Genomic DNA, 13,015 nt, shown 5'->3' with positions numbered 1-13,015 from the left:
GACTTTATATTAAAGAATAGATAAACATTTCCCCAGTAACTTTTACATACTCCATTGGGTATGACATAGGCCAAGTAATTCTGAGATATGAAGAAGAAGGTAGAGTAGATCATAGCTTGGCTAATCATTGAGACAGTATTTATGGAATGAATATTTCCTGAGATAGTCAGAAGAGTAAAAAAAATATTAATTTTATAAACAGTATTGATAATATCAGGAGGAGGAGGTGTTTGGGATTAGTAAGGAATTGCACAACTTTACCAGTAATTTCAACAGTATTGATATTCTCTTAATATATGTGATGTGAAACAGCATTAATTATGTAGAAATGTTGGGGCAAAACATAGGAATGAATAAAAGAAGGAAGTTATTTCACATGTCATGGCTAATAAAGACAATGAATTTGTGAAATCAGTAGATGATAAACTCTGAGGGCAATACCTATGATTTTCCCGTTGTTATATCACCACTAACAAGCACAAGCCAAGAGTTCAATGTATGTTTGTAGAATGGGGAAATGAATGCACCAACACAGGTGAGTAAAAAGTGGTTTACAGTTGTAAGTATGTGGAACCCAGTTTATTCTTGTATTATTATTTATTAATTATTGTATTATTCTCCGTATGAGCAACTGCAAACCTACTTTTGCCCTACACTGTATATGTGGGTTTGTATAAAAACCCAACGCGATATGTCTAATAATTTGAAAACAAGAGTACAGATACCTAAAAGAAGGTCTTATAATTTAAGATGTAAATATAGTAACAAAAAAAACCAAACTGGCTTGTTTAGTCCAGTACACGATTATAATTACTGTAGCTGGTTAGCCTGAAGCAGCAGAGGCTGCAGTTTCATAGTGCGGACTCTGGGCGCCGCTGTTGGCCAGAGTGGAGAGCTGGGCGCTGGTGATCGCCTCGCGCAGCCGCAGCTCGCTTTCCTCCGCTCACTCGCTAGAGCTGGCCTTTCCACCGCTCCCTCCCCTGGAAAAGAAGAAACCCTGACCCCCACGCAGGAACTAAAGGCTGTTCGGGGCTCTGGAAATCCGCGACACAGACGTTACTGGTCATCCGGCGTCTTCGGGCCGGTGAGCACGCTGAGGGGAGCAGAGGGATGGGGAGCGGCGCTGGGGACAGGGGCTGGGCTGAGCGGCGGCCGGTGCTCTTTCCCTTCCTGCTGTCTTTGTTCTGCCCGGCGCTCTCGGAGCCGCTGCGCTACCGGATTCCCGAGGAAATGCCCGAGGGCTCGGTGGTGGGGAACCTCGCCAAGGACCTGGGACTCAGTGTCCGCGAGTTACCGACTCGAAAACTGCGCGTCAGCTCTGAGAAGCCTTACTTCACTGTGAGCGCAGAGCGCGGGGACTTACTTGTGAGCGGCAGGCTGGACCGGGAGCAGATATGCGGGAAGAAGCCAGTGTGTGCTCTGGAATTTGAGGCTGTTGCTGAAAAGCCACTGAACTTTTACCACGTGAACGTGGAGATCGAGGATATTAATGACCACCCTCCCAAATTCATGCAAAACTCCTTTGAGCTGCAAATAAGTGAGTCCACACTGCCGGGCACGCGATTTATATTAGAAGTAGCGGAAGATGACGATACTGGCCTAAACTCTCTGCAGAATTACAAACTCTCTCTAAGTCCTACTTTCTCCTTGATAAATAAGGAGAAACCAGATGGTAGTAAATACCCGGAACTGATATTGGAGAAATCCTTAGACCGGGAACAACAGAACCATCATCGATTAGTCCTCACTGCCTTGGACGGCGGAGATCCACCCCTAAGCGGTACCACTGAGCTCCAGATCCAGGTCACTGACGCCAATGATAACCCCCCTGTATTCAAGCAGGACGTGTACAGAGTCAGGCTTTCAGAAAACGTGCCACTGGGCACCACTGTGCTGCAGGTGTCAGCCACCGACCTGGATGAGGGCCTCAACTCAGAAATAACGTATTCTTTGTACAGGACGGGGCAAGTGTTCCATCTGAATTCAAAGAGCGGGGAAATTACCACTTCGCGGACACTGGATTACGAAGAAATCAAGGAGTATTCTCTGGTAGTGGAAGGAAGGGATGGTGGAGGACTGGTTGCACAATGTACAGTTGAAATTAACATTCAAGATGAAAATGACAACAGTCCAGAAATTACATTCCATTCTCTGGTGGAAATGATTCTGGAAAACGCAGTGCCAGGAACTCTAATTGCTTTCATCAAAATACATGACCGTGATTCTGGGGAGAATGGGGAGGTTAATTGTCGATTAGAAGGTAAAGTCCCCTTTCAGATCATCTCTTCATCCAAAAGTTCATATAAACTGGTAACAGACGGGACCCTGGACCGAGAACAGACCCCGGAGTACAATGTCACCATCACAGCCACTGACAGGGGCAAGCCGCCCCTCTCCTCCAGCACCACCATCACCCTGCGCGTCACCGACGTCAACGACAACGCCCCGGTTTTCCAGCAGCCAGCCTACCTGGTCCACGTGCCAGAAAACAACCCGCCCGGGGCCTCCATCGCGCAGGTCAGCGCCTCCGACCCCGACCTGGGACCCAACGGCCAGGTGTCCTACTCCATCGTGGCCAGCGACCTGGAGCCACGGGCGCTGTCGTCCTACGTGTCCGTGAGCGCGCACAGCGGGGTGGTGTTCGCGCAGCGCGCCTTCGACCACGAGCAGCTGCGCGCCTTTGAGCTGACGCTGCAGGCGCGCGACCAGGGCTCGCCCGCGCTCAGCGCCAACGTGAGCCTGCGCGTGCTGGTGGGCGACCGCAACGACAACGCGCCCCGGGTGCTGTACCCGGCGCTGGGGCCCGACGGCTCTGCGCTCTTCGACACGGTGCCGCGCGCCGCGCAGCCGGGCTACCTGGTCACCAAGGTGGTGGCGGTGGACGCGGACTCGGGACACAATGCCTGGCTGTCCTACCACGTGCTGCAGGCCAGCGAGCCCGGACTCTTCAGCCTGGGGCTGCGCACGGGCGAGGTGCGCACAGCGAGGGCTTTGGGCGACAGGGACGCGGCCCGCCAGCGCCTCCTGGTGGCCGTGCGGGACGGGGGCCAGCCACCCCTCTCAGCCACCGCCACGCTGCTCCTGGTCTTTGCTGACAGCCTACAAGAGGCGCTGCCAGACCTGAGCGAAAGTCCTATGCCCTCTGACCCTCAGGCTGAGCTGCAGTTCTATCTGGTGGTGGCCTTGGCCTTGATCTCAGTGCTCTTCCTCCTCGCGGTGATTCTGGCGGTCGCCCTGCGGCTTCGACGCCCCTCCAGCCCCACCACTTGGGGCTGCTTTCAACCTGGTCTCTGTGTCAAGTCTGGACCTGTGGCTCCCCCCAACTACAGTGAAGGGACTTTACCTTATTCCTACAACCTGTGCGTGGCCCAAGCTGGAAAGACAGAGTTTAATTTTCTAAAATGTAATGAGCAGTTGAGTTCAGGACAAGACATACTTTGTGGTGATTCAGCTGGGGCCTTATTTCCACTTTGTAGTTCTGGTGAATCGACTTCCCATCCTGAAACACTAACAACGGTGAGTTCCATTTAAGTGTCGTCCTTTTCATCAATGACCCAATTTTCTCTATTTATATGAAAACATATTACACTTCTGAGTCTAGTGAGTTGTTTTAGGGATATTATAGCCTGTCAAAAAGCTGAGCTTTCCTTCTTCAAGGGGAGTGTTGAATTGGGAGTAGTTATGTGCCATAACACAGAGTTATCTTACCAAGTTTGGATTTTCAAAGTGATGAGAGTGTGTTCTTTTTTCACAGCAAAATTATTGTACCAATTTCTTACTTCTTTTTCAAAGCTATTGAAATTTACCCACTAATTGTCTCATTCCTCATTTAACATGTTAAATATTGTATTATCAGTAAACATTAAAGTAGGCAATCATTTAATTAATCCTTTAGAGCAAAGAAACTCCACCCAGGTATTTTCCTTCACTGATTTCGCTGCTACTGTTTTTCTCCCTTGTTTATGTTTATTCTTCATGTCTTGTTCCTTATATCTACCTACTCATGATTTTTTGAATCCCTTAAAATTGTAAGAAAAAATAATCTTTGGTGTGTGTGAGGGGGGCGGGGGGACTCAGGTACCTCAACAGAAGGTCCAAATCATTTTCTAAGTTCCTTCAAGTTTTCTTGAATGCAAAATCTTCCTCTTCCTTTTACAGTATAGGTATCAGGAGAGACTTGATAAAAGAAAAGGAAATGCTACTGCCTCTAACACTCTCTGACCTCCATTTTTTGAAACAAAGGGGAACACACTAGATTTGTGTTATTATTTGGTGCCCAAAACTTAACTAGAAATTCTGTCATCATCATTGTATCTGCAGGAGGACAAGAGAATGATAACTTTTCCATTTTAAAGACAAAAACCATGCATATATAAAGTTGCCATTAAATAAGCACCAGTCTTTGGTTGGTTTCCTTTACGAACTGCTTCAGTAAATGGGCCTTTGCAAACGGCTGAAATTTATCATAAAGGCACTTGCTTTTTCCTTTCTAGTGGTAACCACTTGTCTATTTCTTGTATTCTTTTTTCCAAGTTGTTACATGAGTTTCAGTGACTCTTAGAATAAGAAGTTTAAGACTACTTTAAAATTGCATGATTTCTTCATGGAAGGACTGAAATGAAAAACCTGATTTTCAGTGTATGTTCATTTGAATCTTCCAAATGCATCATGTATTCACATAGAAAACTAAAATTTTTTTAAATAGCATAAGTTTTACAATCACAAATATGTAAAATTTAAAAACCAATGCGTTTTAAATTTAGTAATATTAGGTGAGAAAGTTTACATCTATTGCCTAATTAAAATTACTTTGCAAATAAAATTTTAAGGAACCCTTACTCGAGGAATTTTACTATAAAAATAATTAACCTTATAAAATAACTTCAAAGTGAAAAGTCTATCCACATATTCATTCAATATAAATTATGTAAGATACATATATGTCTAAAATTTAAAATAGAGAGAAAGCTAGACTCTACCCAAAATTAAAGTTAATTTGATATTAAGAAAACTGGCGATTTAATAATACACTTAATAGAAATTTCATTCCACTACGACATCCACAAAGATGATTGCTTTTGAAATATGAACGTAAGAAATAATTAGCGAAATCTAAAATCGTAATTAGAAGAGAGTATGTTTTCCTGCAATCATCTGTGATACAAGTGCTGTATTGCGTATCTGTGAGTGTAGTAACTGCTTAGGACTCTGAGCGCCGCTGTTGACCAACTCTAGGAAAAACTCAATCAGCGCTCCCTCCGGATATTAGAATCTGCCAACTACACAAAGCCCCGCGGATCCCACGTACCAACCCCGGGACGGCAACAAAACTCAGCCTCCTCACTTGGGGCACTTCGGGTCTCTCCTGAGGAAAAAGACGACCTTAATTTGCAGGAGGAGAAAAGAACCTAAGGAGTCAGCGTGGGGAAAAAGCAGTCTGGGGGAGATTAAAATCCGGAGTGAAGCAACAATGGCGGCTCCAATGAATAGCCGGCACCACAGAGGACTGGTCCTGCTCTGCCTTTTCCTGGGAAGGTTGTGGGAGATCCGGGCCAGCCAGATCCGCTACTCCGTGCCTGAAGAGACAGTAAAAGGCTATGTTGTGGGCAACATCTCCAAGGACCTGGGGCTGGAGCCGCAGGAGCTGGCGGAGCGCGGAGTCCGAATCGTCTCCAGAGGTAGGACGCAGCTTTTCGCTCTCAACCCGCGGAGTGGCAGCTTGGTCACCGCAGGCAGGATAGACCGGGAGGAGCTCTGTGCCCAGAGCCCACGGTGTCTGTTTAACTTTAAAGTTCTGGTTGAAGACAGAGTGCAGCTTTATGGAATAGAAATAGAAGTCACAGATATGAACGACAATGCTCCAAAATTCCAGGCAGAAAATCTGGAAATAAATATTAACGAAATTGCGGCGCCTGGCACACGCTATCCACTCCCAGAGGCTGTTGACCCGGATGTGGGCTTGAACTCCCTGCAGAGCTACCAGCTCAGCCCCAATCGCCATTTCTCCCTGGACGTGCGAACTGGAGAGGACGGAACTTTAAACCCAGGGCTGGTGCTGGAGCGCGCCTTGGACCGAGAGGAAGAGGCTGCTCACCACCTGGTCCTCATCGCCTCTGATGGAGGCGAGCCTCCTCGCTCCAGCACAGTGCACATCCTAGTGACAGTGTTGGATATGAATGACAATGCCCCGGTGTTCTCTCAACCGATTTACCAAGTGACAGTCCCAGAGAACGTGCCCCCTGGCACCCAGCTGCTTACTGTAAGAGCTAGTGATTCGGATGAGGGAATCAATGGAGAAGTGGCATACAAATTCTGGAAAATCAATGAAAAACAATCTCCATTATTTCAGCTCAATGAAAAAACCGGGGAACTATCAACAGCAAAGAGTCTAGATTATGAAGAATGTGCATTTTATGAAATGGAAATACAAGCAGAAGACAGTGGAGGGTTGAAGGCATGGACGAAAGTGCTCATTTCGGTGGAAGATGTAAATGACAATAGACCCGAAGTGACCATTACATCTCTGTTTAGTCCAGTTAGGGAAGATGCTCCTCAAGGAACAGTAATCGTTCTTTTCAATGCTCATGACCAAGACTCTGGGAAGAATGGTCAAGTTGTTTGTTCCATCCAGGAGATCCTACCTTTTCGATTAGAAAAGTCAATAGAAGATTATTATAGAGTGTTGACATCCCAAATTCTTGACCGAGAAAAAATCTCTGAATATAACATCACAGTGACTGCGACAGACAGAGGAACACCGCCCCTGTCCACAGAAATTCACATCACTCTGCACGTGGCTGACATCAATGATAATCCACCCTCCTTCTCTCAGACCTCCTACTCGGGCTATCTCCTGGAGAACAACCTTCGAGGCACCTCCATCTTCTCTGTGACAGCCCATGACCCTGACAGCAATGAGAATGCCCGAATTACTTACTCCTTGGAGGAAGGCACCATCCAAGGGGTGCCTCTCTCCTCCTATGTCTCCATCAATGCAGATACTGGTGTGATTTATGCGCTTTGTTCCTTCGACTATGAGCAGTTTCGAGATCTTCAAATGCAGGTTAGGGCAAGTGATAGTGGGAACCCACCCCTCAGCAGCAGCGTGTCACTGAACTTGTTCGTGCTGGACCAGAATGACAATGTGCCAGAGATCCTGTACCCCGCCATCCCCACCGATGGTTCCACCGGTGTGGAGCTGGCACCCCGCTCTGCAGAGCCCGGCTACCTGGTGACCAAGGTGGTGGCGGTGGACAGAGACTCAGGCCAGAATGCCTGGCTGTCCTACCGCCTGCTTAAGGCCAGCGACCCAGGGCTCTTCGTGGTGGGATTGCACACAGGTGAGGTGCGGACCGCGAGGGCCCTGCTGGACAGAGATGCTCTCAAGCAGAGCCTGGTGGTGGCAGTTCAGGACCATGGCCAGCCCCCTCTCTCAGCCACTGTCACACTCACTGTGGCTGTGGCTGACAGCATCCCAGATGTGTTGACTGACTTGAGTAGTCTTGAGATCCCTTCCACCCCGGAGGCCTCGGACCTCACGCTCTACTTGGTGGTGGCAGTGGCTGCGGTCTCCTGTGTCTTCCTTGCCTTTGTTATCATCCTGCTGGCTCTCAGGCTTAGGCGTTGGCACACATCACGGCTGCTCCAGGCTTCAGGAGATGGGTTGGCTGGCATGCAGGCTTCTCACGTTGTGGGCATAGATGGGGTCCAGGCTTTCCTGCAGACCTATTCCCATGAGTTCTCCCTCACTTCGGACTCTAGGAGGAGTCACCTGATCTTCCCTCAGCCCAACTATGCAGATACACTCATCAGCCAGGAGAGCTGTGAGAAAAAGGATCCTTTGTGCCTTTCAGATGATTCAAAATTTCCTGTAGAAGACACTCCTTTGGTTCCAGTGAGTTCCATTTTTTCTTTCTTTCTATTATAATTGGTTTTCTCTCCAAGTGTTTGTACTTAAGGTAGGATATGTTGTTAATAACATATTTTTCACCATTTAAGTTTGTACTGGGTCCAATTTTTGTTCTAACATCTATAGAAAGCATTTATTGGTTACATCGCTGACATGATTTGCATTTTCTCGTAATAATTCATTGGGTCAATGAAACCTTCATTTTGGGACTGCTCTCATGATCTGGGGTTAACATCAGTTTGTTTTTTTTTATGGGGTTGCTTTATTAGTTATCCTGGTTCACTACTAATTTTAAGGCTGGTTTTCCATTCCTGAAACTTATTGTTATCTCCAATGGCCACATTGTGGAATTCTTATTTAAAAAAAAAAGATCACTATAGTCTATATTATCCTGTAAGGGTAAATTAATGAGAAGGCAAATGCATTCTCTCAGAGACACAACTGAAGGTCTGGGTTTACTGCTTCTGCTTTTCTATTTCTATGACAGGACAACACCCCTTTGAGGTGACTTTTTCAGTCTAATGTGTGTAGAGATTGTTTACATTTAAAGATCATTTCTGAGGAAGATTCAAACTTCAGTTATCATGTATTTCCAACCCCAATTAAAGCATGTTTTATCCTTTTAATGGTGAAAATTTTAACATCCTTGTTTTCATATTCTCAAGGTTTTAGTTCCCTAATGCTATAAGGTCAACTTATTAATAGCTTGAAACTCTTCTTTCCTATACTTTATGCTTGCTCAAGAGGGGTTTCTGAGACTGAACACTCTGAGAGGGGAAAGTAAGGGAAATAAAAAGTACCCTTTGATTAAGTTATTTATGGCTCAGTTCTTCAACTTTTGAGGCTAGAAATAAATCTGGTTATGGGAAATGATTTAGGAAAATATTTTCAGGAACTGCTAAGAAGGTTCAAACAATATTTTACTGGCTTTTAGCTATCAGGAAAAAATAATGTTTGTTTAATTTGATTTTACACATACTTTCAGTTCAAATAATAAGTGACACTCTAGGAGGCTTTGAAAATAAGCTTTGCAGTCGACTCAAAATGCTATTCTAGACATGCTGGATACAAAGGCTCGTATGTCTGGGAATTTATTATGGCGTGCAAACATTATAATTATTTCAAATATTCTCTATTTCTAATGTAGTAGGAAAAAAGTAAACCATCATCTGTAGTCATATTTTTAACCATGCAGTAAGGAAATCTTTTGGTTAAAGCTTCTGCCCTGGGGACTAATCTTTATTACTTAGTATTCACCAATATTAAAATATGTATTAATTTGAAAAATGGCTATTGATGAAGGTTTCTGTGTCAAGGTAGGTAACTACTATTCTGTAGGAAAAAATGTCACTGCCTTTAAAGAAGAACACAAGTATCACTGGAGGAATGACTGGACAGAGTGTGGAAAATCTTAAATTATAGTTTTCTTAAACTAGGTAGGACTTCTGCACGGGTAAGAGATTATATAATAGAATATGCTTAAAGATAAAAGTCTTTTTTAAAAAAGATAAAAGTCTTATCACCTCAATGTCTCATCTTAAAAGAAGTTAATTAAAATATCTTGGATTCGCTTCAAAATAATGAGAGAAGGAAATATATATTAAACAAAGATGGTCTTTGTTGATCATTGTTGCATTTGGGTGATGGGTATATGAAGATTCAATAATGCTCTCTGCTTTAGTATAAACTTGAAGTATTCCATAATAAATTTCGTGAAAACACTAAGTATATAGGCATCCGATGTAAACAAAAATTGGGGGCTATTATATAACTGCACTTTTGAAGAGAGAGATATATCTTCTGGAGATAAATTGGATTCAAGACTAAAATGCCAGACTGCAGTTCCACACGGAGACTCTGGGCGCCGCTGTCGGCCAGTGCAGGGCGAACGCTGACGGCGGGCATTCTTCAGCCTCTAGCCTGGGATTTCCTGCGCAGCAACCAACACCGAGAGAAGGAAACCGGCTACCACAGTGGGGCTCCTGGCCGCGCAGACTGTCTTCAGCCCGAACGGATTCCCAGCTCTGTCCTGGGACGAATGCTCTTCCCGTGACACTGTGGCTTGCGTTTCTTCGGCTTTCCGGAGAGACTGGGACCCAGCGAGAACTAGCGCGCGATGGGAGGGAGCTGCGCGCACAGACGCGGGGCCGGCCGGCCGCAGGTACTGTTTCCCTTCCTGCTGCCTTTGTTCTACCGCGCGTTCTGCGAGCCCATCCGCTACTCCATTCCTGAGGAGCTGGCCAAGGGCTCGGTGGTGGGGAATCTCGCCAAGGACCTAGGGCTCAGTGTCCAGGAAGCGTCAGCTCGGAAGCTGCGAGTCAGCGCGGAGAAGCTGCTTTTCAGTATAGACAGGGAGAGCGGGGACTTACTGGTGAAGGACCGAATAGACCGCGAGCAGATTTGCAGAGAGAGGAGAAGATGTGAGTTGCAGTTGGAAGCCGTGGTGGAAAATCCCTTAAACATTTTCCATATCATTGTGGTTGTTGAGGATATCAATGACCATGCTCCTCAATTCGATAAAAAGGACATACATTTAGAAATTTTTGAGTCTGTATCCGCAGGTGCACGAATATCCCTTGACCCTGCCACTGACCCCGATATAAACATGAACTCAATTAAAGACTATCATATAAATCCTAACTCTTACTTCAAGTTAATGGTTAGAGTTAATTCCGATGGTGGCAAATACCCAGAGTTATCTTTGGAGAAACCTCTAGACCGGGAGGTGCAGCGATCTCATCGCTTGATACTAACGGCCTTGGATGGAGGGGAACCGCCACGAAGTGCCACCGTTAGAATAGAAATTGTTGTCAAAGACACCAATGATAACCCCCCGGTGTTTAGCAAAGATGAATATAGAGTCAGTGTAAGTGAAAGTCTGCCCCCTGGGTCCTCCGTGTTGCAGGTGACAGCCACTGACCAGGATGAGGGGGCCAATGCCGAAATAAGCTACCACTTCAGGAGCACTGCTCAGAGTACGAGGCACATGTTCTCACTGGACGAGAAAACAGGCCTGATTAAGAATAACCAGTCATTGGATTTTGAGGATATGGAAAGATATACCATGGAAGTGGAAGCAAAAGACGGAGGTGGTCTCTCCACCCAATGTAAAGTAATAATAGAAATCCTAGATGAAAACGACAACAGCCCAGAAATAATCATCACGTCTCTCTCGGATGAGATTTTGGAGGATTCCCAACCAGGAATGGTCGTGGCCCTCTTCAAAACACGTGACTGGGATTTCGGAGGAAATGGCGAAGTCATGTGTAATATAGAAAGAGATGTTCCTTTCAAGATTTACTCCTCTTCTAATAATTACTACAAGCTGGTGACAGATGGGGCCCTAGACCGAGAACGGACTCCAGAATACAACGTCACCATCACAGCCACTGACAGGGGCAAGCCGCCCCTCTCCTCCAGCACCACCATCACCCTGCGTGTCACTGACGTCAACGACAACGCCCCGGTTTTCCAGCAGTCAGCCTACCTGGTCCACGTGCCAGAAAACAACCCGCCCGGGGTCTCCATCGCGCAAGTCAGCGCCTCCGACCCCGACCTGGGACCCAACGGCCAGGTGTCCTACTCCATCGTGGCCAGCGACCTGGAGCCACGGGCGCTGTCGTCCTACGTGTCCGTGAGCGCGCACAGCGGGGTGGTGTTCGCGCAGCGCGCCTTCGACCACGAGCAGCTGCGCGCCTTTGAGCTGACGCTGCAGGCGCGCGACCAGGGCTCGCCCGCGCTCAGCGCCAACGTGAGCCTGCGCGTGCTGGTGGGCGACCGCAACGACAACGCGCCCCGGGTGCTGTACCCGGCGCTGGGCCCCGACGGCTCTGCGCTCTTCGACACGGTGCCGCGCGCCGCGCAGCCGGGCTACCTGGTCACCAAGGTGGTGGCGGTGGACGCGGACTCGGGACACAATGCCTGGCTGTCCTACCACGTGCTGCAGGCCAGCGAGCCCGGGCTCTTCAGCCTGGGGCTGCGCACGGGCGAGGTGCGCACGGCCAGACCTTTGGGCGACAGGGACGCCGCCCGCCAGCGCCTCCTGGTGGCCGTGCGGGACGGGGGACAGCCGCCCCTCTCAGCCACCGCCACGCTGCTCCTGGTCTTTGCTGACAGCCTACAAGAGGCCCTTCCGGATCTCAGCGAACGTCCTACGCCCTCTGACCCCCAGGCTGAGCTGCAGTTCTATCTGGTGGTGGCCTTGGCCTTGATCTCAGTGCTCTTCCTCCTGTCCATCATTCTGGCGATTGCCCTGCACCTTCGTGGCTCCTCCAGTCCCTCCGTTTGGGGCTGCTTTCAACCTGGTTTCTGCTCCAAGTCTGGACCTGTGGTTCCCCCCAACTACAGTGAGGGGACATTGCCCTATTCCTACAACCTGTGCGTGGCCCAAGCTGGAAAGACAGAGTTTAATTTCTTAAAATGCACTGAGCCCTTGCATTCCGCTCAAGACATAGTTTGTGGTGATTCTTCTGGGCCCTTAATTCCACTTCAGAGTGGGAATGATTTGACTTCGCATCCTGAGACCCTAACACCGGTGAGTTTCATTTCTGTGTCTTCAGTAATATTCTACTCGTTTCTCATATTTCAGGTGTGCTACTTCATTTTTATATCTAGAAAAATTTTTAGAAAATCCATAACTAATCACCATCTTGTCTTCTCAGTGTTCACTTTAGCTGATTATATTTTTCAAGATTTTTTACTTGGTTCAGAAGTTGCTCTATAATTTAAAAAGAATGTTACTCAATTAGAGATACCTTTTCAAGCTGAGATTGGCAAACAGAGACAGTGGTCTTGGCTTCTTACGAAATAAATACATAATAACCTATCCAAATCTGCTAAGCTTTAAGATAAAATTTCTATATCCTACTTATATGTTTTTAAAGTTTAATGATATCCAGGCACTCGTTATCTATCAAAGCATGTGCTCCTTCCAAGAGAACATTTATTGCATACAATCTTATAGGTGTTTTTAGATTTCTTTTTTCACTATTTTAAAAATTTATAAAACTGTAAGCATTTGAGAGGTATGGTGAGCAGATCCATGAATTCCTGAGATAATATGCGAAGTTATAGATGTATGATATATTTTTCTTGGGAGAGGTGTCA

At 46.7% G+C, this 13,015-nt stretch overlaps 1 protein-coding gene across 12 annotated transcripts in view; it reads left to right on the top strand.

The window, feature by feature from the left end:
* Positions 1 to 13,015, top strand: part of LOC118657761 (protocadherin gamma-C4) — a 143,298-nt gene that overhangs the window by 50,119 nt on the left and 80,164 nt on the right. The window contains exon 1 of one of the 12 annotated variants that reach the window (XM_036312296.1): positions 1,093 to 3,516. The exons of 9 other annotated variants lie outside the window; for them this stretch is intronic. In XM_036312296.1, the coding sequence (XP_036168189.1) occupies positions 1,111 to 3,516 (2,406 nt within the window). In that variant the 5' untranslated portion in view covers positions 1,093 to 1,110. 2 more of the 12 variants (XM_036312287.1, XM_036312295.1) reach the window with 2 other exon arrangements.

This window comes from Myotis myotis, unplaced genomic scaffold, assembly GCF_014108235.1.
Source record: "Myotis myotis isolate mMyoMyo1 unplaced genomic scaffold, mMyoMyo1.p scaffold_m19_p_6, whole genome shotgun sequence".
Taxonomy (NCBI): Eukaryota; Metazoa; Chordata; class Mammalia; order Chiroptera; family Vespertilionidae; genus Myotis; species Myotis myotis.
Note: the sequence above shows the minus strand (reverse complement) of the source record. Positions and strands in the feature narration are given on the sequence as shown.